Below are 23,956 nucleotides of genomic sequence, written 5' to 3'. Positions count from 1 at the left end.
TAAATCAACGGGTGTACCCTGTGTGTACTGCTAGTTGATTTGTTTATTATGTCCGGAACACCCCCTTTTATATCTATGTATATATTTTGTGGGCTAAAGCCTTCTCATGCTTCTCAAGCCAACGCGGTAAACACTCAATTTCAGTCAATTACTATTTCTTGCTCTCAATTAAGATACCACTTTATATTATTAATAGTTAATTGGTTGATTTTTTTAAATTGCTTCTTGTTTTGTCAGGTAAAAGAAATAATTGTGCGAAATTTCAGCTTGATCCGAGTTTAGGTGTCGGAGAAATAACGTGAACAAACTTTTGGACAGACAGACAGACATACAGAGTGAGTTGATATAAGCTTTGTAAAAAAGTAAAATGAATATTCTCAGCTATAGTTATATAGATCTATGATATCATCTATGTGAAGCTATTAAAGGCATTGGCATATTAGCTATACAGGATGTGACGTAACAGATGCAGTCATTTAGAATTTCCTTTAGTTTCGTCGTTTTCCTAGTACTCTAATAGTTCCTCCATTTGACTCGTTCAATGAAAAAGATCTTAGACATGCCTGTTTTGTTAGCTCAACATGAAACGTAGATGCCCTTCACTCTTGCAGTGGCTGCTTTTGTTGCAAGGTACACCATTTTAGTTCTAAATAGATTCTGTGTCTATTATTGTTATTTTGTCTGTGTTTATTACTTATACTTATAGATCTATCTAGCCTAGATAGATTCTAGGTCTATATCAACTATAAGTCTAGACCAGTATATGTTATAGAATATAGATCTAGATCTAGATTATATTCATCTAAATTTTAATGATATAAATTACCGATGTTCCTAAATAGAAGATAATTACCGGTACTTTATATTAGTCTATGTAATAATTTGCACTCTATAGACTAAGATCGCAATATTAATCATAACTGGAACTGTGTTATTTATAATTCCACAAGACAGCCGTTGACATTATGGGTGTGGCGTGCTTATAGGGCTTTGTGGTGGTTACAGAATAGGAATATGAAGATATCCCCCGTGGTCATCCAGCAGACCGGATCCAGGGGCCATGCTCTACGCATGTGATAGATCCAATGGTCACTGTCATTGTGGAATTTTCAGACAGGACTAGTGGTGAAGAGATCCCGGTCCACGCCTGGCCGTTAGGAGAAATCTAGGTGTTCATCTATCAGTCTATCTAGTTATGACTTCAACTGATTTCAGCTGCACACACACACTGGTAGCCTACTACATTTTGGTAGCCAACTTCACAATCTACAGTTAAAGGCAAACTGAAAATATGTCAATCTTCTTCAGCAGCACTGATGTCTTAAATTATTTTTTTAGAATCGCCACGAAGTTACCTCTAGTTATCTTCTAAATTTATATCTTTCTTCTCTCAATGAATTTATAACGCGAAAAGCGACCAGTCATTGTTAACTAGCTTCATGGACAAGAGAAGATGTTTGAAAATTTATGGTGGCTCCAAAGACATTGATTTTTTTTCATGTATCTTAACATTTCATTTGTTCCTGTGACATATAGGATCTTAAAATTCGAAATCTAAGAGCCATGCCAAATCTTCAAATATTTCACATTCCGTAAGCCAAGTTCTCTCACGAATAAAACACGCTATTTTGTTATTCACTTCTCTAAATCCCTCAAAGACCTATCTTTTGTACAGAATGCATACATTTAAGGACAAATTGGAAATTGGAATGGGCTTTTTGTAAGTCCTTGGGAGCGAATACTTTGACATCGAAACATGGATTGCCATTAAAGGCAGTCTTACAGTGAATGTCTCTAAAGTATAATGCACACTAGGAAAACAACATTGTTCTCAAGATAGATTTGGTCGATAATCCAAACAAATCCAGAGATTTTCCTTCTCATGTTTGGAGCTCTAGTTGTTGTAATATTGTCTATTCTTGATCAAGGTATTTTCAAAATTCTTAGCTCCTTTACAAATTCATGAAAAATATCTTGCACTCGTGTCGTTTCCAAATAGGGCCGCTAACTCTCAGACAAATTGTCGTCAATGTCACTTATAAATATTATTGATTGTGCAGTATCATTTGGTATTGGCAATGTCGTCCCTAGTAATGGAGTCACACTAAAACCTACTCGTCTTGAACTGTGATGTAACATCATCTATTGAATCTATTCTATTTTTTTTTTTGGTAAACATACTTATTTCAAAATCATTTTTACTATTCGAACATAAATCATTGCAAACTTGTATCATACATTGTTGATCTAATCCTCCATAAACAATCAAAGTGTTCTATTACTTTGAGCAATGTTGTACTCTACAATAGAACTTGCATGTGTAGCAACTTTCTGAGAACAAAGTCAATTTTTGTAAAAGATTTTGCTTGTTTAACTCTTTCTATCCGTAATTATTTACCACATTCTAGTGGAATCGACGTTGGTATCGGCAGTTAGGAGAGAAAGAGTTAATAATTGTTATCGAAAATTGGCCATGAATACATAAAAACTATTTTTATTATTACCTAATTTAGTTTTTGTTGACGTTGTGCAGACCAGATAAAACTTTATTTCATTAAAATTATACCTTCCGTTGTTTATTTAGTTGGCCCTTGAGACTAGTGTAAGGTAATAATGTATATAATGTATACTCTCTAATCTTCTAGCATGTGTAGTACGAGCTATATACGCAGAGAACAGCACGCTACACGACTACTGTATCAAACAATTGCCTTTATTTGACACACAGACTAGAGGACAGTTTTCTTTGGTTAATTTGATTCGAATGTGTGGGTAAGTCTAAGAACATTAGTCGCATGGTGCCCGCAGGCAGGTGCAAGGGGGGGGGTGGTGAACGTACACATTTTGTGTACCATCAGATTCCATTATTTTGTACTGAGTAACAACTTAGCAAGTAGAGTGCTTACACTGAAGCTTATGGAAAAGCATTGTAAAAAGACACTACAACACTACAGGATATAAAACGTTCTTCACTGGCCATCAATGCAAAAGTCTACTTCTTGTCAGTAAAGCACTGGGTTGTATCAATAATCAATAATATGAATTGTGAATAGGTGACGATGAACTGGTTCGATTACTAGCATTCACAATCACATGTTGTAGGCATTGTCACGTTGGACACTGACGAATTATTGAAACGATGTCATTTCTTTCCAGCTGTTAAAGTAGCAATTCTGATCGTGTTAACCTTGCCGGTCAAAACGTGTAGCATTGAACTATCTTTCAGCCCACTACGTGTAGCATTGAACTATCTTTCAGCCCACTACGTGTAGCATTCAACAATCTTTTAGCCCACTACGTGTAGCATTGAACTATCTTTCAGCCCACTACGTGTAGCATTCAACAATCTTTCAGCCCACTATGTGTAGCATTGAACTATCTTTTAGCCCACTACGTGTAGCATTGAACTATCTTTCAGCCCACTACGTGTTGCATTGAACTATCTTTCAGCCCACTACGTGTAGCATTCAACAATCTTTCAGCCCACTACGTGTAGCATTGAACTATCTTTCAGCCCACTACGTGTAGCATTGAACTATCTTTCAGCCCACTACGTGTAGCATTCAACAATCTTTTAGCCCACTACGTGTAGCATTGAACTATCTTTCAGCCCACTACGTGTAGCATTCAACAATCTTTCAGCCCACTATGTGTAGCATTGAACTATCTTTTAGCCCACTACGTGTAGCATTGAACTATCTTTCAGCCCACTACGTGTTGCATTGAACTATCTTTCAGCCCACTACGTGTAGCATTCAACAATCTTTCAGCCCACTACGTGTAGCATTCAACTATCTTTCAGCCCACTACGTGTAGCATTGAACTATCTTTCAGCCCACTACGTGTTGCATTGAACTATCTTTCAGCCCACTACGTGTAGCATTGAACTATCTTTTAGCCCACTACGTGTAGCATTGAACTATCTTTCAGCCCACTACGTGTAGCATTGAACTATCTTTCAGCCCACTACGTGTAGCATTGAACAATCTTTTAGCCCACTACGTGTTGCATTGAACTATCTTTCAGCCCACTACGTGTAGCATTCAACAATCTTTCAGCCCACTACGTGTAGCATTCAACAATCTTTCAGCCCACTACGTGTAGCATTGAACTATCTTTCAGCCCACTACGTGTAGCATTGAACTATCTTTCAGCCCACTACGTGTAGCATTGAACTATCTTTCAGCCCACTACGTGTAGCATTGAACTATCTTTCAGCCCACTACGTGTAGCATTGAACTATCTTTCAGCCCACTACGTGTAGCATTGAACTATCTTTCAGCCCACTACGTGTAGCATTGAACAATCTTTTAGCCCACTACGTGTAGCATTGAACAATCTTTTAGCCCACTACGTGTAGCATTGAACTATCTTTTAGCCCACTACGTGTAGCATTGAACTATCTTTTAGCCCACTACGTGTAGCATTGAACAATCTTTCAGCCCACTATGTGTAGCATTGAACAATCTTTCAGCCCACTACGTGTAGCATTGAACTATCTTTTAGCCCACTACGTGTAGCATTGAACTATCTTTCAGCCCACTACGTGTAGCATTGAACTATCTTTCAGCCCACTACGTGTAGCATTCAACAATCTTTCAGCCCACTACGTGTAGCATTGAACAATCTTTCAGCCCACTACGTGTAGCATTGAACTATCTTTTAGCCCACTACGTGTAGCATTTAACTATCTTTCAGCCCACTACGTGTAGCATTCAACAATCTTTCAGCCCACTACGTGTAGCATTCAACAATCTTTTAGCCCACTACGTGTAGCATTCAACAATCTTTCAGCCCACTACGTGTAGCATTGAACAATCTTTTAGCCCACTACGTGTAGCATTCAACAATCTTTCAGCCCACTACGTGTAGCATTGAACTATCTTTCAGCCCACTACGTGTTGCATTGAACTATCTTTCAGCCCACTACGTGTAGCATTCAACAATCTTTCAGCCCACTACGTGTAGCATTGAACTATCTTTCAGCCCACTACGTGTAGCATTGAACTATCTTTCAGCCCACTACGTGTAGCATTCAACAATCTTTTAGCCCACTACGTGTAGCATTGAACTATCTTTCAGCCCACTACGTGTAGCATTCAACAATCTTTCAGCCCACTATGTGTAGCATTGAACTATCTTTTAGCCCACTACGTGTAGCATTGAACTATCTTTCAGCCCACTACGTGTTGCATTGAACTATCTTTCAGCCCACTACGTGTAGCATTCAACAATCTTTCAGCCCACTACGTGTAGCATTCAACTATCTTTCAGCCCACTACGTGTAGCATTGAACTATCTTTCAGCCCACTACGTGTTGCATTGAACTATCTTTCAGCCCACTACGTGTAGCATTGAACTATCTTTTAGCCCACTACGTGTAGCATTGAACTATCTTTCAGCCCACTACGTGTAGCATTGAACTATCTTTCAGCCCACTACGTGTAGCATTGAACAATCTTTTAGCCCACTACGTGTTGCATTGAACTATCTTTCAGCCCACTACGTGTAGCATTCAACAATCTTTCAGCCCACTACGTGTAGCATTCAACAATCTTTCAGCCCACTACGTGTAGCATTGAACTATCTTTCAGCCCACTACGTGTAGCATTGAACTATCTTTCAGCCCACTACGTGTAGCATTGAACTATCTTTCAGCCCACTACGTGTAGCATTGAACTATCTTTCAGCCCACTACGTGTAGCATTGAACTATCTTTCAGCCCACTACGTGTAGCATTGAACTATCTTTCAGCCCACTACGTGTAGCATTGAACAATCTTTTAGCCCACTACGTGTAGCATTGAACAATCTTTTAGCCCACTACGTGTAGCATTGAACTATCTTTTAGCCCACTACGTGTAGCATTGAACTATCTTTTAGCCCACTACGTGTAGCATTGAACAATCTTTCAGCCCACTATGTGTAGCATTGAACAATCTTTCAGCCCACTACGTGTAGCATTGAACTATCTTTTAGCCCACTACGTGTAGCATTGAACTATCTTTCAGCCCACTACGTGTAGCATTCAACAATCTTTCAGCCCACTACGTGTAGCATTGAACAATCTTTCAGCCCACTACGTGTAGCATTCAACAATCTTTCAGCCCACTACGTGTAGCATTCAACAATCTTTCAGCCCACTACGTGTAGCATTCAACAATCTTTCAGCCCACTACGTGTAGCATTGAACAATCTTTTAGCCCACTACGTGTAGCATTCAACAATCTTTCAGCCCACTACGTGTAGCATTCAACAATCTTTCAGCCCACTACGTGTAGCATTCAACAATCTTTCAGCCCACTACGTGTAGCATTCAACAATCTTTCAGCCCACTACGTGTAGCATTGAACTATCTTTCAGCCCACTACGTGTAGCATTGAACAATCTTTTAGCCCACTACGTGTAGCATTCAACAATCTTTCAGCCCACTACGTGTAGCATTCAACAATCTTTCAGCCCACTACGTGTAGCATTGAACTATCTTTCAGCCCAATACGTGTAGCATTTAACTATCTTTCAGCCCACTACGTGTAGCATTGAACTATCTTTCAGCCCACTACGTGTAGCATTCAACAATCTTTCAGCCCAATACGTGTAGCATTGAACTATCTTTCAGCCCACTACGTGTAGCATTCAACAATCTTTCAGCCCAATACGTGTAGCATTCAACAATCTTTCAGCCCACTACGAGTAGCATTCAACAATCTTTCAGCCCACTACGTGTAGCATTCAACAATCTTTCAGCTCACTACGTGTAGCATTGAACTATCTTTCAGCCCACTACGTGTAGCATTGAACTATCTTTCAGCCCACTACGTGTAGCATTCAACAATCTTTCAGCCCACTACGTGTAGCATTGAACTATCTTTCAGCCCACTACGTGTAGCATTGAACTATCTTTTAGCCCAATACGTGTAGCATTCAACAATCTTTTAGCCCACTACGTGTAGCATTGAACTATCTTTCAGCCCACTACGTGTAGCATTCAACAATCTTTTAGCCCACTACGTGTAGCATTGAACTATCTTTCAGCCCACTACGTGTAGCATTGAACTATCTTTTAGCCCACTACGTGTAGCATTTAACTATCTTTCAGCCCACTACGTGTAGCATTTAACTATCTTTCAGCCCACTACGAGTAGCATTCAACAATCTTTCAGCCCACTACGAGTAGCATTCAACAATCTTTCAGCCCACTACGAGTAGCATTGAACTATCTTTCAGCCCACTACGTGTAGCATTGAACTATCTTTCAGCCCAATACGTGTAGCATTGAACTATCTTTCAGCCCACTACGTGTAGCATTCAACAATCTTTTAGCCCACTACGTGTAGCATTCAACAATCTTTTAGCCCACTACGTGTAGCATTCAACAATCTTTCAGCCCACTACGTGTAGCATTGAACAATCGTTCAGCCCACTACGAGTAGCATTCAACAATCTTTCAGCCCACTACGAGTAGCATTCAACAATCTTTCAGCCCACTACGAGTAGCATTCAACAATCTTTCAGCCCACTACGTGTAGCATTGAACAATCTTTCAGCCCACTACGTGTAGCATTCAACAATCTTTCAGCCCACTACGAGTAGCATTCAACAATCTTTCAGCCCACTACGTGTAGCATTCAACAATCTTTCAGCCCACTACGAGTAGCATTCAACAATCTTTCAGCCCACTACGTGTAGCATTGAACAATCTTTCAGCCCACTACGTGTAGCATTCAACAATCTTTCAGCCCACTACGTGTAGCATTGAACTATCTTTCAGCCCACTACGTGTAGCATTGAACTATCTTTCAGCCCACTACGTGTAGCATTGAACTATCTTTTAGCTCACTATGTGTAGCATTCAACAATCTTTTAGCCCACTACGTGTAGCATTGAACTATCTTTTAGCCCACTACGTGTAGCATTGAACTATCTTTCAGCCCACTACGTGTAGCATTGAACTATCTTTTAGCCCACTACGTGTAGCATTCAACTATTATTTAGCCCACTACGTGTAGCATTCAACAATCTTTCAGCCCACTACGTGTAGCATTGAACAATCGTTCAGCCCACTACGTGTAGCATTCAACAATCTTTCAGCCCACTACGTGTAGCATTCAACTATTATTTAGCCCACTACGTGTAGCATTCAACAATCTTTCAGCCCACTACGTGTAGCATTGAACAATCGTTCAGCCCACTACGTGTAGCATTCAACAATCTTTCAGCCCACTACGTGTAGCATTGAACTATCTTTCAGCCCACTACGTGTAGCATTGAACTATCTTTTAGCCCACTACGTGTAGCATTGAACAATCTTTTAGCCCACTACGAGTAGCATTGAACTATCTTTTAGCCCACTACGTGTAGCATTGAACTATCTTTCAGCCCACTACGTGTAGCATTGAACTATCTTTTAGCCCACTACGAGTAGCATTCAACAATCTTTCAGCCCACTACGTGTAGCATTGAACTATCTTTTAGCTCACTACGTGTAGCATTGAACTATCTTTTAGCCCACTACGTGTAGCATTCAACAATCTTTCAGCCCACTACGTGTAGCATTCAACAATCTTTCAGCCCACTACGTGTAGCATTCAACAATCTTTCAGCCTACTACGTGTAGCATTGAACTATCTTTCAGCCCACTACGTGTAGCATTGAACTATCTTTCAGCCCACTACGTGTAGCATTCAACAATCTTTCAGCCCACTACGTGTAGCATTGAACTATCTTTTAGCCCACTACGTGTAGCATTCAACTATCTTTCAGCCCACTACGTGTAGCATTGAACTATCTTTCAGCCCACTACGTGTAGCATTGAACAATCTTTTAGCCCACTACGTGTAGCATTCAACAATCTTTTTGCCCACTACGTGTAGCATTGAACTATCTTTCAGCCCACTACGTGTAGCATTGAACTATCTTTTAGCCCACTACGTGTAGCATTCAACAATCTTTCAGCCCACTACGTGTAGCATTGAACTATCTTTCAGCCCACTACGTGTAGCATTTAACAATCTTTTAGCCCACTACGTGTAGCATTGAACAATCTTTTAGCCCACTACGTGTAGCATTGAACTATCTTTTAGCCCACTACGTGTAGCATTCAACAATCTTTTAGCCCACTACGTGTAGCATTGAACAATCTTTTAGCCCACTACGTGTAGCATTCAACAATCTTTTAGCCCACTACGTGTAGCATTCAACAATCTTTCAGCCCACTACGTGTAGCATTGAACTGTCTTTCAGCCCACTACGTGTAGCATTGAACTATCTTTTAGCCCACTACGTGTAGCATTGAACAATCTTTTAGCCCACTACGTGTAGCATTGAACTATCTTTTAGCCCACTACGAGTAGCATTGAACTATCTTTTAGCCCACTACGTGTAGCATTGAACTATCTTTCAGCCCACTACGTGTAGCATTGAACTATCTTTTAGCCCACTAGGAGTAGCATTCAACAATCTTTCAGCCCACTACGTGTAGCATTGAACTATCTTTTAGCCCACTACGTGTAGCATTCAACAATCTTTTAGCCCACTACGTGTAGCATTCAACAATCTTTTAGCCCACTACGTGTAGCATTCAACAATCTTTCAGCCCACTACGTGTAGCATTGAACTATCTTTCAGCCCACTACACGAATCAAAACCTGGTAGCTGTCAACAATCTATAACAAGCGCTGATCGACAGTTTGTCCATGGCGACGAGAAGCAATATATCAGAAAAAGTTATTGACGGTATCGGCAACCACAGTCAACATGTGTAGTTTTTGTTTGTACGACCGTAGGGAGGCGCATGGATACAGTTACAGTAAATAGTGTGTTCACTTCTTCAGGTTTTCTTTTTTCATTTCAGGAAACATTGAGAGTGCATTTAATACCACAATAACAATTTTATAACATTGCAATTGTATTTGTTGGTGAACAGGTGATAGATGTCATGTACGCAAGAATATTTTCTACAGAGCGATTGGCGCTTGGGGGGGGGGGGGTAACCAAATCTTTTCTTTAATATTCTCCATAAAAAGAAAGTAACAAGAAAGTAGAAGCTACGACTATGAACTATGGGTTGCACCTCGCATCCTCCTGCAAAAAAATCCCGCGGGCGCCCCTGGATTACATATATCCTTTACCAACTAGACTTATGTATAGAATAATAGAAATGTTGTTTTTTCAGACGACTAATTATTCTGTGCTAATTCGAACCTCGTCCAAGACGTCTGAACACGAGACTATCGTGACTACAGAAGCGCATACCATGCGACCAGTTTGTCTAGATCTACGGGTCGGTTTTGTTTCCAATTAGTCTCTAAATAGAGTTGTAGATCTTAAAAGTTACAACATTTTTAGCTAATATTTATATATTTTACTTGTTTTGTTTTAAAAAAGATACGTCTTTGGTACCAAGCTATTTAAGTGAGAAAGGGAATATTATAAAGGTTAAACGGACTAGTTAAATGTTTAATGGATATAGAGAATTTAGGATTGTAATAATTGTCAGAGAATTAATGAAGGATATTTTCTTTTTTTTGGGGGGGGGGATAAGGGGGTAGGTAAGGGATATTAAGAATATACGATTTACAAGTATATATGTGTGTGTGTGTGGGGGGGGGGGTAGCTTTGGACTATGTGTAATGCAAAGGACGAGTATTATAGTATACTTTTTTGTAAAATTTTAAATAGTAGGCTACATACCATCGCATTCGATTTACTTACCATTTCTTGTTTGTCTAATGTCTTATCAGTCTGTCTTATCTTATATAATACAGACGTTACTTCAAAAAAGAAGATGATTACGTCCTACGCATCATGCATTTAGTCATGCATATTAACAAAAAGCAAATAGAGACCAGTTCATTTACTAAAAGGCACTTCAATGCAGGGACGATCTTTTACCTGAGAGAATATCAAAAAATCTAGTAGATTGAGACTTTCGCTGAACAAAGATGTGTATCCAGGAAGGGCGGCGGGGTAAAAGATGTTCCTTTTTTTTATTAAGAGCAAAATAATGGCTCTATAAGTTGTATAAAGGAGGTATTGTTTTTTCTTTGTTTCGTTTCCATTCTCTCTCATTTGTTCCATTCTTTTTATGAGCTCCACATTTTCATTTCTTGTTCATAGTCCAAGATAGAAATTACAAGTCAAAAAATGAATAATTTATTGTAAGCAGAAAATTCATACAGCCTTTGGCTGGTTAGCTAAGTTGATAAAGTGTCGTGCTAATAACGTGAATGGCGTGGGATCCCTGTACTGGCTTTTTTTTTTCTTCTTCTTAATTTAAATAGCAAATAAATAGGTTTAGTTGACTAAATTATTTAAACCTAAAGCAGAAATTGTTTTGTTTTTTTAAATTAGTTGTTTTCTCTAATAAAGTAAGTTTCTTTCAGAAATTGTGTCCAATCTTTGAGAAATTTTGTCCAATCTTTCAGAAATTGTGTCTAATCTTTCAGAAATTGTGTCTAATCTTTCAGAAATTGTGTCCAATCTTTCAGAAATTGTGTCTAATCTTTCAGAAATTGTGTCTAATCTTTCAGAAATTTTGTCCAATCTTTCAGAAATTGTGTCTAATCTTTCAGAAATTGTGTCTAATCTTTCAGAAATTGTGTCTAATCTTTCAGAAATTGTGTCTAACCTTTCAGAAATTGTGTCTAATCTTTCAGAAATTGTGTCTAATCTTTCAGAAATTGTGTCTAATCTTTCAGAAATTGTGTCTAATCTTTCATAATTTTGTCCAATCTTTCAGAAATTGTGTCTAATCTTTCAGAAATTGTGTCTAATCTTTCAGAAATTTTGTCCAATCTTTTAGAAATTTTGTCTAATCTTTCAGAAAATTTGTCCAATCTTTCAGAAATTTTGTCCAATCTTTCAGAAATTGTGTCAAATCTTTCAGAAATTTTGTCCAATCTTTCAGAAATTTTGTCTAATCTTTCAGAAATTTTGTCCAATCTTTCAGAAATTGTGTCAAATCTTTCAGAAATTGTGTCTAATCTTTCAGAAATTGTGTCCAATCTTTCAGAAATTGTGTCTAATCTTTCAGAAATTGTGTCTAATCTTTCAGAAATTTTGTCCAATCTTTCAGAAATTGTGTCTAATCTTTCAGAAATTGTGTCTAATCTTTCAGAAATTGTGTCTAATCTTTCAGAAATTGTGTCTAACCTTTCAGAAATTGTGTCTAATCTTTCAGAAATTGTGTCTAATCTTTCAGAAATTGTGTCTAATCTTTCAGAAATTGTGTCTAATCTTTCATAATTTTGTCCAATCTTTCAGAAATTGTGTCTAATCTTTCAGAAATTGTGTCTAATCTTTCAGAAATTTTGTCCAATCTTTTAGAAATTTTGTCTAATCTTTCAGAAAATTTGTCCAATCTTTCAGAAATTTTGTCCAATCTTTCAGAAATTGTGTCAAATCTTTCAGAAATTTTGTCCAATCTTTCAGAAATTTTGTCTAATCTTTCAGAAATTTTGTCCAATCTTTCAGAAATTGTGTCTAATCTTTCAGAAATTGTGTCTAATCTTTCAGAAATTGTGTCTAATCTTTCAGAAATTGTGTCTAACCTTTCAGAAATTGTGTCTAATCTTTCAGAAACTGTGTCTAATCTTTCAGAAATTGTGTCTAATCTTTCAGAAATTGTGTCTAATCTTTCATAATTTTGTCCAATCTTTCAGAAATTGTGTCTAATCTTTCAGAAATTGTGTCTAATCTTTCAGAAATTTTGTCCAATCTTTTAGAAATTTTGTCTAATCTTTCAGAAAATTTGTCCAATCTTTCAGAAATTTTGTCCAATCTTTCAGAAATTGTGTCAAATCTTTCAGAAATTTTGTCCAATCTTTCAGAAATTTTGTCTAATCTTTCAGAAATTTTGTCCAATCTTTCAGAAATTGTGTCAAATCTTTCAGAAATTGTGTCTAATCTTTCAGAAATTGTGTCCAATCTTTCAGAAATTGTGTCTAATCTTTCAGAAATTGTGTCTAATCTTTCAGAAATTTTGTCCAATCTTTCAGAAATTGTGTCTAATCTTTCAGAAATTGTGTCTAATCTTTCAGAAATTGTGTCTAATCTTTCAGAAATTGTGTCTAACCTTTCAGAAATTGTGTCTAATCTTTCAGAAATTGTGTCTAATCTTTCAGAAATTGTGTCTAATCTTTCAGAAATTGTGTCTAATCTTTCATAATTTTGTCCAATCTTTCAGAAATTGTGTCTAATCTTTCAGAAATTGTGTCTAATCTTTCAGAAATTTTGTCCAATCTTTTAGAAATTTTGTCTAATCTTTCAGAAAATTTGTCCAATCTTTCAGAAATTTTGTCCAATCTTTCAGAAATTGTGTCAAATCTTTCAGAAATTTTGTCCAATCTTTCAGAAATTTTGTCTAATCTTTCAGAAATTTTGTCCAATCTTTCAGAAATTGTGTCAAATCTTTCAGAAATTTTGTCTAATCTTTCAGAAATTGTGTCTAATCTTTCAGAAATTGTGTCTAATCTTTCAGAAATTGTGTCTAATCTTTCATAATTTTGTCCAATCTTTCAGAAATTGTGTCTAATCTTTCAGAAATTGTGTCTAATCTTTCAGAAATTTTGTCCAATCTTTTAGAAATTTTGACTAATCTTTCAGAAAATTTGTCCAATCTTTCAGAAATTTTGTCCAATCTTTCAGAAATTGTGTCAAATCTTTCAGAAATTTTGTCCAATCTTTCAGAAATTTTGTCCAATCTTTCAGAAATTTTGTCCAATCTTTCAGAAATTGTGTCAAATCTTTCAGAAATTTTGTCCAATCTTTCAGAAATTTTGTCTAATCTTTCAGAAATTGTGTCTAATCTTTCAGAAATTGTGTCTAATCTTTCAGAAATTGTGTCTAATCTTTCAGAAATTGTGTCTAATCTTTCATAATTTTGTCCAATCTTTCAGAAATTGTGTCTAATCTTTCAGAAATTGTGTCTAATCTTTCAGAAATTTTGTCTAATCTTTCAGAAATTGTGTCTAATCTTTCATAATTTTGTCCAATCTTTCAGAAATTGTGTCTAATCTTTCAGAAATTGTGTCTAATCTTTCAGAAATTGTGTCCAATCTTTTAGAAATTTTGTCTAATCTTTCAGAAAATTTGTCCAATCTTTCAGAAATTTTGTCCAATCTTTCAGAAATTGTGTCAAATCTTTAAGAAATTTTGTCCAATCTTTCAGAAATTTTGTCTAATCTTTCAGAAATTTTGTCCAATCTTTCAGAAATTGTGTCAAATCTTTCAGAAATTTTGTCCAATCTTTCAGAAATTTTGTCTAATCTTTCAGAAATTGTGTCTAATCTTTCAGAAATTGTGTCTAATCTTTCAGAAATTGTGTCTAATCTTTCAGAAATTGTGTCTAATCTTTCATAATTTTGTCCAATCTTTCAGAAATTGTGTCTAATCTTTCAGAAATTGTGTCTAATCTTTCAGAAATTTTGTCCAATCTTTTAGAAATTTTGTCTAATCTTTCAGAAAATTTGTCCAATCTTTCAGAAATTTTGTCCAATCTATCAGAAATTGTGTCAAATCTTTCAGAAATTTTGTCCAATCTTTTAGAAATTTTGTTCAATCTTTCAGAAATTTTGTCCAATCTTTCAGAAATTGTGTCAAATCTTTCAGAAATTTTGTCCAATCTTTCAGAAATTTTGTCTAATCTTTCAGAAATTTTGTCTAATCTTTCAGAAATTGTGTCTAATCTTTCAGAAATTGTGTCTAATCTTTCAGAAATTGTGTCTAATCTTTCAGAAATTGTGTCTAATCTTTCAGAAATTTTGTCCAATCTTTTAGAAATTTTGTCTAATCTTTCAGAAAATTTGTCCAATCTTTCAGAAATTTTGTCCAATCTTTCAGAAATTGTGTCCAATCTTTCAGAAATTTTGTCCAATCTTTCAGAAATTTTGTCTAATCTTTCAGAAATTGTGTCTAATCTTTCAGAAATTGTGTCTAATCTTTCAGAAATTTTGTCTAATCTTTCAGAAATTGTGTCTAATCATTCAGAAATTTGTCCAATCTTTTAGAAAATTTGTCCAATCTTTCAGAAATTTTGTCCAATCATTCAGAAATTTTGTCCAATCTTTCAGAAATTTTGTCCAATCTTTCAGAAATTGTGTCTAATCTTTCAGAAATTGTGTCTAATCTTTCAGAAATTTTGTCCAATCTTTCAGAAATTTTGTCCAATCTTTCAGAAATTGTGTCTAATCTTTCAGAAATTGTGTCCAATCTTTCAGAAATTGTGTCTAATCTTTCCGAAATTGTGTCTAATCTTTCAGAAATTGTGTCTAATCTTTCATAATTTTGTCCAATCTTTCAGAAATTGTGTCTAATCTTTCAGAAATTGTGTCTAATCTTTCAGAAATTTTGTCCAATCTTTTAGAAATTTTGTCTAATCTTTCAGAAAATTTGTCCAATCTTTCAGAAATTTTGTCCAATCTTTCAGAAATTGTGTCTAATCTTTCAGAAATTGTGTCCAATCTTTCAGAAATTTTGTCTAATCTTTCAGAAAATTTGTCCAATCTTTCAGAAATTTTGTCCAATCTTTCAGAAATTGTGTCAAATCTTTCAGAAATTTTGTCCAATCTTTCAGAAATTTTGTCTAATCTTTCAGAAATTTTGTCCAATCTTTCAGAAATTGTGTCAAATCTTTCAGAAATTTTGTCCAATCTTTCAGAAATTTTGTCTAATCTTTCAGAAATTGTGTCTAATCTTTCAGAAATTGTGTCTAATCTTTCAGAAATTGTGTCTAATCTTTCAGAAATTGTGTCTAATCTTTCATAATTTTGTCCAATCTTTCAGAAATTGTGTCTAATCTTTCAGAAATTGTGTCTAATCTTTCAGAAATTTTGTCCAATCTTTTAAAAATTTTGTCTAATCTTTCAGAAAATTTGTCCAATCTTTCAGAAATTTTGTCCAATCTTTCAGAAATTGTGTCAAATCTTTCAGAAATTTTGTCCAATCTTTCAGAAATTTTGTCTAATCTTTCAGAAATTGTGTCTAATCTTTCAGAAATTGTGTCTAATCTTTCAGAAATTGTGTCTAATCTTTCAGAAATTGTGTCTAATCTTTCATAATTTTGTCCAATCTTTCAGAAATTGTGTCTAATCTTTCAGAAATTGTGTCTAATCTTTCAGAAATTTTGTCTAATCTTTCAGAAATTGTGTCTAATCTTTCATAATTTTGTCCAATCTTTCAGAAATTGTGTCTAATCTTTCAGAAATTGTGTCTAATCTTTCAGAAATTGTGTCCAATCTTTTAGAAATTTTGTCTAATCTTTCAGAAAATTTGTCCAATCTTTCAGAAATTTTGTCCAATCTTTCAGAAATTGTGTCAAATCTTTAAGAAATTTTGTCCAATCTTTCAGAAATTTTGTCTAATCTTTCAGAAATTTTGTCAAATCTTTCAGAAATTGTGTCAAATCTTTCAGAAATTTTGTCCAATCTTTCAGAAATTTTGTCTAATCTTTCAGAAATTGTGTCTAATCTTTCAGAAATTGTGTCTAATCTTTCAGAAATTGTGTCTAATCTTTCAGAAATTGTGTCTAATCTTTCATAATTTTGTCCAATCTTTCAGAAATTGTGTCTAATCTTTCAGAAATTGTGTCTAATCTTTCAGAATTTTTGTCCAATCTTTTAGAAATTTTGTCTAATCTTTCAGAAAATTTGTCCAATCTTTCAGAAATTTTGTCCAATCTTTCAGAAATTGTGTCAAATCTTTCAGAAATTTTGTCCAATCTTTCAGAAATTTTGTCCAATCTTTCAGAAATTTTGTCCAATCTTTCAGAAATTGTGTCAAATCTTTCATAATTTTGTCCAATCTTTCAGAAATTGTGTCTAATCTTTCAGAAATTGTGTCTAATCTTTCAGAAATTTTGTCCAATCTTTTAGAAATTTTGTCTAATCTTTCAGAAAATTTGTCCAATCTTTCAGAAATTTTGTCCAATCTTTCAGAAATTGTGTCTAATCTTTCAGAAATTGTGTCTAATCTTTCAGAAATTGTGTCAAATCTTTCAGAAATTGTGTCTAATCTTTCAGAAATTGTGTCTAATCTTTCAGAAATTGTGTCTAATCTTTCAGAAATTTTGTCCAATCTTTCAGAAATTTTGTCTAATCTTTCAGAAATTGTGTCTAATCTTTCAGAAATTTTGTCCAATCTTTTAGAAAATTTGTCCAATCTTTCAGAAATTTTGTCCAATCATTCAGAAATTTTGTCCAATCTTTCAGAAATTTTGTCCAATCTTTCAGAAATTGTGTCTAATCTTTCAGAAATTGTGTCTAATCTTTCAGAAATTTTGTCCAATCTTTTAGAAATTTTGTCTAATCTTTCAGAAAATTTGTCCAATCTTTCAGAAATTGTGTCTAATCTTTCAGAAATTTTGTCCAATCTTTCAGAAAATTTGTCCAATCTTTCAGAAATTTTGTCCAATCTTTCAGAAATTGTGTCCAATCTTTCAGAAATTTTGTATAATCTTTCAGAAATTGTGTCTAATCTTTCAGAAATTGTGTCTAATCTTTCAGAAATTGTGTCTAATCTTTCAGAAATTGTGTCTAATCTTTCAGAAATTGTGTCTAATCTTTCATAATTTTGTCCAATCTTTCAGAAATTGTGTCTAATCTTTCAGAAATTGTGTCTAATCTTTCAGAAATTTTGTCCAATCTTTTAGAAATTTTGTCTAATCTTTCAGAAAATTTGTCCAATCTTTCAGAAATTTTGTCCAATCTTTCAGAAATTGTGTCAAATCTTTCAGAAATTTTTTCCAATCTTTCATAAATTTTTTCCAATCTTTCAGAAATTTTGTCCAATCTTTCAGAAATTGTGTCAAATCTTTCAGAAATTTTGTCCAATCTTTCAGAAATTTTGTCTAATCTTTCAGAAAATTTTTCCAATCTTTCAGAAATTTTTTCCAATCTTTCAGAAATTGTGTCCAATCTTTCAGAAATTTTGTCCAATCTTTCAGAAATTTTGTCTAATCTTTCAGAAATTGTGTCTAATCTTTCAGAAATTGTGTCTAATCTTTCAGAAATTGTGTCTAATCTTTCAGAAATTGTGTCTAATCTTTCAGAAATTGTGTCTAATCTTTCAGAAATTGTGTCTAATCTTTCAGAAATTGTGTCTAATCTTTAAGAAATTTTGTCCAATCTTTCAGAAATTTTGTCTAATCTTTCAGAAATTGTGTCTAATCTTTCAGAAATTTTGTCCAATCTTTTAGAAAATTTGTCCAATCTTTCAGAAATTTTGTCCAATCATTCAGAAATTTTGTCCAATCTTTCAGAAATTTTGTCCAATCTTTCAGAAATTGTGTCTAATCTTTCAGAAATTGTGTCTAATCTTTCAGAAATTTTGTCCAATCTTTTAGAAATTTTGTCTAATCTTTCAGAAAATTTGTCCAATCTTTCAGAAATTGTGTCTAATCTTTCAGAAATTTTGTCCAATCTTTCAGAAATTTTGTCCAATCTTTCAGAAATTTTGTCCAATCTTTCAGAAATTGTGTCCAATCTTTCAGAAATTTTGTATAATCTTTCAGAAATTGTGTCTAATCTTTCAGAAATTGTGTCTAATCTTTCAGAAATTGTGTCTAATCTTTCAGAAATTGTGTCTAATCTTTCAGAAATTGTGTCTAATCTTTCAGAAATTGTGTCTAATCTTTCATAATTTTGTCCAATCTTTCAGAAATTTTGTCCAATCTTTCAGAAATTGTGTCAAATCTTTCAGAAATTTTGTCCAATCTTTCAGAAATTTTGTCTAATCTTTCAGAAAATTTTTCCAATCTTTCAGAATTTTTTTCCAATCTTTCAGAAATTGTGTCCAATCTTTCAGAAATTTTGTCCAATCTTTCAGAAATTTTGTCTAATCTTTCAGAAATTGTGTCTAATCTTTCAGAAATTGTGTCTAATCTTTCAGAAATTGTGTCTAATCTTTCAGAAATTGTGTCTAATCTTTCAGAAATTTTGTCCAATCTTTCAGAAATTTTGTCTAATCTTTCAGAAATTGTGTCTAATCTTTCAGAAATTTTGTCCAATCTTTTAGAAAATTTGTCCAATCTTTCAGAAATTTTGTCCAATCATTCAGAAATTTTGTCCAATCTTTCAGAAATTTTGTCCAATCTTTCAGAAATTGTGTCTAATCTTTCAGAAATTGTGTCTAATCTTTCAGAAATTTTGTCCAATCTTTTAGAAATTTTGTCTAATCTTTCAGAAAATTTGTCCAATCTTTCAGAAATTGTGTCTAATCTTTCAGAAATTTTGTCCAATCTTTCAGAAATTTTGTCCAATCTTTCAGAAATTTTGTCCAATCTTTCAGAAATTGTGTCCAATCTTTCAGAAATTTTGTATAATCTTTCAGAAATTGTGTCTAATCTTTCAGAAATTGTGTCTAATCTTTCAGAAATTGTGTCTAATCTTTCAGAAATTGTGTCTAATCTTTCAGAAATTGTGTCTAATCTTTCAGAAATTGTGTCTAATCTTTCATAATTTTGTCCAATCTTTCAGAAATTGTGTCTAATCTTTCAGAAATTGTGTCTAATCTTTCAGAAATTTTGTCCAATCTTTTAGAAATTTTGTCTAATCTTTCAGAAAATTTGTCCAATCTTTCAGAAATTTTGTCCAATCTTTCAGAAATTGTGTCCAATCTTTCAGAAATTTTGTCCAATCTTTCAGAAATTTTGTCTAATCTTTCAGAAATTGTGTCTAATCTTTCAGAAATTGTGTCTAATCTTTCAGAAATTGTGTCTAATCTTTCAGAAATTGTGTCTAATCTTTCAGAAATTGTGTCTAATCTTTCAGAAATTGTGTCTAATCTTTCAGAAATTTTGTCCAATCTTTCAGAAATTTTGTCTAATCTTTCAGAAATTGTGTCTAATCTTTCAGAAATTTTGTCCAATCTTTTAGAAAATTTGTCCAATCTTTCAGAAATTTTGTCCAATCATTCAGAAATTTTGTCCAATCTTTCAGAAATTTTGTCCAATCTTTCAGAAATTGTGTCTAATCTTTCAGAAATTGTGTCTAATCTTTCAGTAATTTTGTCCAATCTTTTAGAAATTTTGTCTAATCTTTCAGAAAATTTGTCCAATCTTTCAGAAATTGTGTCTAATCTTTCAGAAATTTTGTCCAATCTTTCAGAAATTTTGTCCAATCTTTCAGAAATTTTGTCCAATCTTTCAGAAATTGTGTCCAATCTTTCAGAAATTTTGTATAATCTTTCAGAAATTGTGTCTAATCTTTCAGAAATTGTGTCTAATCTTTCAGAAATTGTGTCTAATCTTTCAGAAATTGTGTCTAATCTTTCAGAAATTGTGTCTAATCTTTCAGAAATTGTGTCTAATCTTTCAGAAATTGTGTCTAATCTTTCAGAAATTTTGTCCAATCTTTCAGAAATTTTGTCTAATCTTTCAGAAATTGTGTCTAATCTTTCAGAAATTTTGTCTAATCTTTCAGAAACTTTGTCCAATCTTTCAGAAATTTTGTCCAATCTTTCAGAAATTGTGTCTAATCTTTCAGAAATTTTTTCCAATCTTTTAGAAATTTTGTCTAATCTTTCAGAAAATTTGTCCAATCTTTCAGAAATTTTGTCCAATCTTTCAGAAATTTTGTCCAATCATTCAGAAATTGTGTCTAATCTTTCAGAAATTGTGTCTAATCTTTCAGAAATTGTATCCAATCTTTCAGAAATTTTTTCTTATCTTTCAGAAATTTTGTATTATCTTTCAGAAATTTTGTCCAATCTTTCAGAAATTGTGTCTAATCTTTCAGAAATTGTGTCGAATCTTTCAGAAATTTTGTCCAATCTTTTAGAAATTGTGTCTAATCTTTCAGAAATTTTGTCCAATCTTTCAGAAATTTTGTCCAATCTTTCAGAAATTTTGTCCAATCTTTCAGAAATTGTGTCTAATCTTTCAGAAATTGTGTCCAATCTTTCAGAAATGTTGTCCAATCTTTCAGAAATTGTGCCCAATCTTTGAGAAATTTTGTCCAATCTTTCAGAAATTGTGTCCAATCTTTCAGAAATTTTGTCTTATCTTTCAGAAATTTTGTCTTATCTTTCAGAAATTGTGTCTAATCTTTCAGAAATTTTGTCTAATCTTTCAGAAATTGTGTCTAATCTTTCAGAAATTTTGTCCAATCTTTCAGAAATTGTGTCTAATCTTTCAGAAATTGTGTCCAATCTTTCAGAAATTTTGTCCAATCTTTCAGAAATGTTGTCCAATCTTTCAGAAATTGTGTCAAATCTTTCAGAAATTTTGTCCAATCTTTCAGAAATTGTGTCTAATCTTTCAGAAATTGTGTCCAATCTTTCAGAAATTTTGTCAAACCTTTAAAAATTGTGTCTAATCTTTCAGAAATTTTGTCCAATCTTTCAGAAATTTTGTCTAATCTTTCAGAAATTTTGTCTAATCTTTCAGAAATTTTGTCTAATCTTTCAGAAATTGTGTCTAATCTTTCAGAAACCTTCATCTCTACGCAGACTGTATTCTGACAGAAAGAAACGCACTGTTAAAAGACATCAAGTTTCAGACAGAGCTGTATGAGAAGTATTTCCCTAGCGAGGAGGATCTCTACCGTGCTCTCTATGGCTACTGTGGGGAGTATCTAGTGAGCTGTAAGGCTTAGCTCCAAACAAAAGTACATCCATACACAAATACATCCATACATAAATACATCCATACACAAATACATCCATACATAAATACATCAAAACATAAATACATCCATACATAAATACATCCATACACAAATACATCCATACATAAATACATCCATACATAAATACATCCATACACAAATACATCCATACATAAATACATCAATACATAAATACATCCATACACAAATACATTCATACATAAATACATCAATACATAAATACATCCATACACAAATACATCCATACATAAATACATCCATACACAAATACATCCATACATAAATACATCCATACACAAATACATCCATACACAAATACATCCATACATAAATACATCCATACATAAATACATCCATACATAAATACATCAATACATAAATACATCCATACACAAATACATCAATACATAAATACATCAATACAGAAATACATCAATACAGAAATACATCAGTACAGAAATACATAAATACATCAATACAGAAATACATCAATACATAAATACATCAGTACAGAAATACATCAATACATAAATACATCAGTACAGAAATACATCAATACAGAAATACCTTGGATAAAAAAGAGATTAACAATATGCGAATGTAGAGAGGAGTTTTTTTTTAAACAATGCAAGCTTATTTCATTAATACTCACATGGACATTGAAAAAGGCAATGACCGCTTCTTAAGCTGAGAACTGAGGATGTAGACCTACATAGAAGATGACGTCATGCTTCGCATCCCAGCAAAAGTTAATTGAGCAAAATTTCGCAAATGTTACGTTTTTTTGACACCTCTTCGCTTGAGGTTGTTCAATGATGGAAATTTGGAATGTCATTCTCTTGAATTATAGCTAGTGTTTATACACTTTGAGAACCGCGGCGCTTTGTGTGTGTCGTGAATTTGCTTATTTGGATTGTCACCCCTTAGTGTTTGTCATTCAGTGAAATAAAGCTTTGAATGTAATATGGTATTGTTATTATTAAGTACAACAATTTATTTCACTGAATCTGTCTAAACATGGATAGACTACTTCGGCCTGAAAGGTTCGATGTGGAACCTACCTCACCTCGAGCACAAGAAAAGTGGCTGCACTGGTACGAAACATTTAAAAACTTTCTGTCTGTAGTTACTATAGAAAATGTAGATAACAAGAAACTACTAATTAACTACATTTCGCCATCGGTGTACCAGATGATTAGTGACAAGGAAACATATGAGGAAGCGATCCAGTCACTAGACAACATTTATGTGCAGCCCAATAATGAGGTCTTCGCAAGGCACAAGTTAGCCACGTGCAGACAAGAACAGGGTCAAAGCGTTGACGCCTTTCTACAAAAACTCCGCATTCTATCCAAGGATTGCAATTTCAAAGCTGTGACAGCTGAGCAACATTGTGACGAATCCATACGTGATGCATTCATTACAGGGATTGCCTCCAACAGCATTAGAAAACGTCTACTAGAGAAATCAGATTTAAAGTTAAAGGATGCATTTGAGGAAGCCAGAGTACTTGAACACGCCTATCAACATTCGTTATTGTACGAGTCACAGTCAGAAACCACTAGTGGGGCTACTACAAATGCCAGTTGCCTGATCTACGAGCCTCGATTAATTCGACTCAAACAAAACAAGAGGTAAGCGCTATATCTACCAAGTGTTACTTCTGTGGCAGAGGAAGACATCCTCGTAATGAGTGCCCCGCACGTGAAGCCACATGTAATCAGTGTGGCCAGAAGGGATCTTGCAAGTCAAAAAAATCTACAGCATTTGCCCTCGCTACGTTGCACTCTTTAGGACTAGGAAAATCAACCTCTTTGATTCTTCTCAATGGGGTGCCACTTAAAGCCTTGATAGACATTGGAAGTTGTGAGAGTTACGTATCAGCTCGAGTTGCCAGGAGTCACAAATGGCCGATAAAAACCTCCGTGGACAGAATATTTATGGCTTCTACTCACCTGTCTCGAGTTACTGAAGGCCATATCTTTGCTACCAATCAACTCAAAGATGAAACATATGAAAATATTAAACTGTCACTTTTAGATGGATTGTGCTCAGATGTTATTCTAGGCTTGGACTTCATAAGCCTACACGAGAATCTACAGATTCCTTTTTGTGGAAAGAGACCACCTCTGTGCGTAAGTACCCTTAGACCAGCTAAAGTAGAGGCGCCTAGTCTTTTTGGTAACTTATCTCCAAACTGCACCCCAGTGGCAACTAAGTCACGCAGACACTCACTACAGGACTCTGATGAGATTCAGAGACTACTCAAAGAAGAAGTAATAGAACCCTCAAAGTCCCCCTAGCGGGCAGAGGTTCTAATAACAGCCAATGAGA

At 34.2% G+C, this 23,956-nt stretch overlaps 1 protein-coding gene across 3 annotated transcripts in view; it reads left to right on the top strand.

The window, feature by feature from the left end:
* Positions 1 to 485: 485 nt before the first annotated feature.
* The window catches only part of LOC106058171 (uncharacterized), a 40,226-nt gene continuing 16,755 nt past the window's right edge, over positions 486 to 23,956 (top strand). For 2 of the 3 annotated variants that reach the window (XM_056007755.1, XM_056007754.1), the window contains exons 1-3: positions 486 to 630; positions 2,646 to 2,772; positions 21,424 to 21,578. In XM_056007755.1, the coding sequence (XP_055863730.1) occupies positions 582 to 630; positions 2,646 to 2,772; positions 21,424 to 21,578 (331 nt within the window). In that variant the 5' untranslated portion in view covers positions 486 to 581. The remainder of the gene's footprint in view (positions 631 to 2,645; positions 2,773 to 21,423; positions 21,579 to 23,956) is intronic. The other variant, XM_056007756.1, reaches the window with a different exon arrangement.

This window comes from Biomphalaria glabrata, chromosome 13 (genome assembly GCF_947242115.1).
Source record: "Biomphalaria glabrata chromosome 13, xgBioGlab47.1, whole genome shotgun sequence".
Taxonomy (NCBI): Eukaryota; Metazoa; Mollusca; class Gastropoda; family Planorbidae; genus Biomphalaria; species Biomphalaria glabrata.
This window is presented reverse-complemented; position numbering and strand designations above follow the sequence as displayed.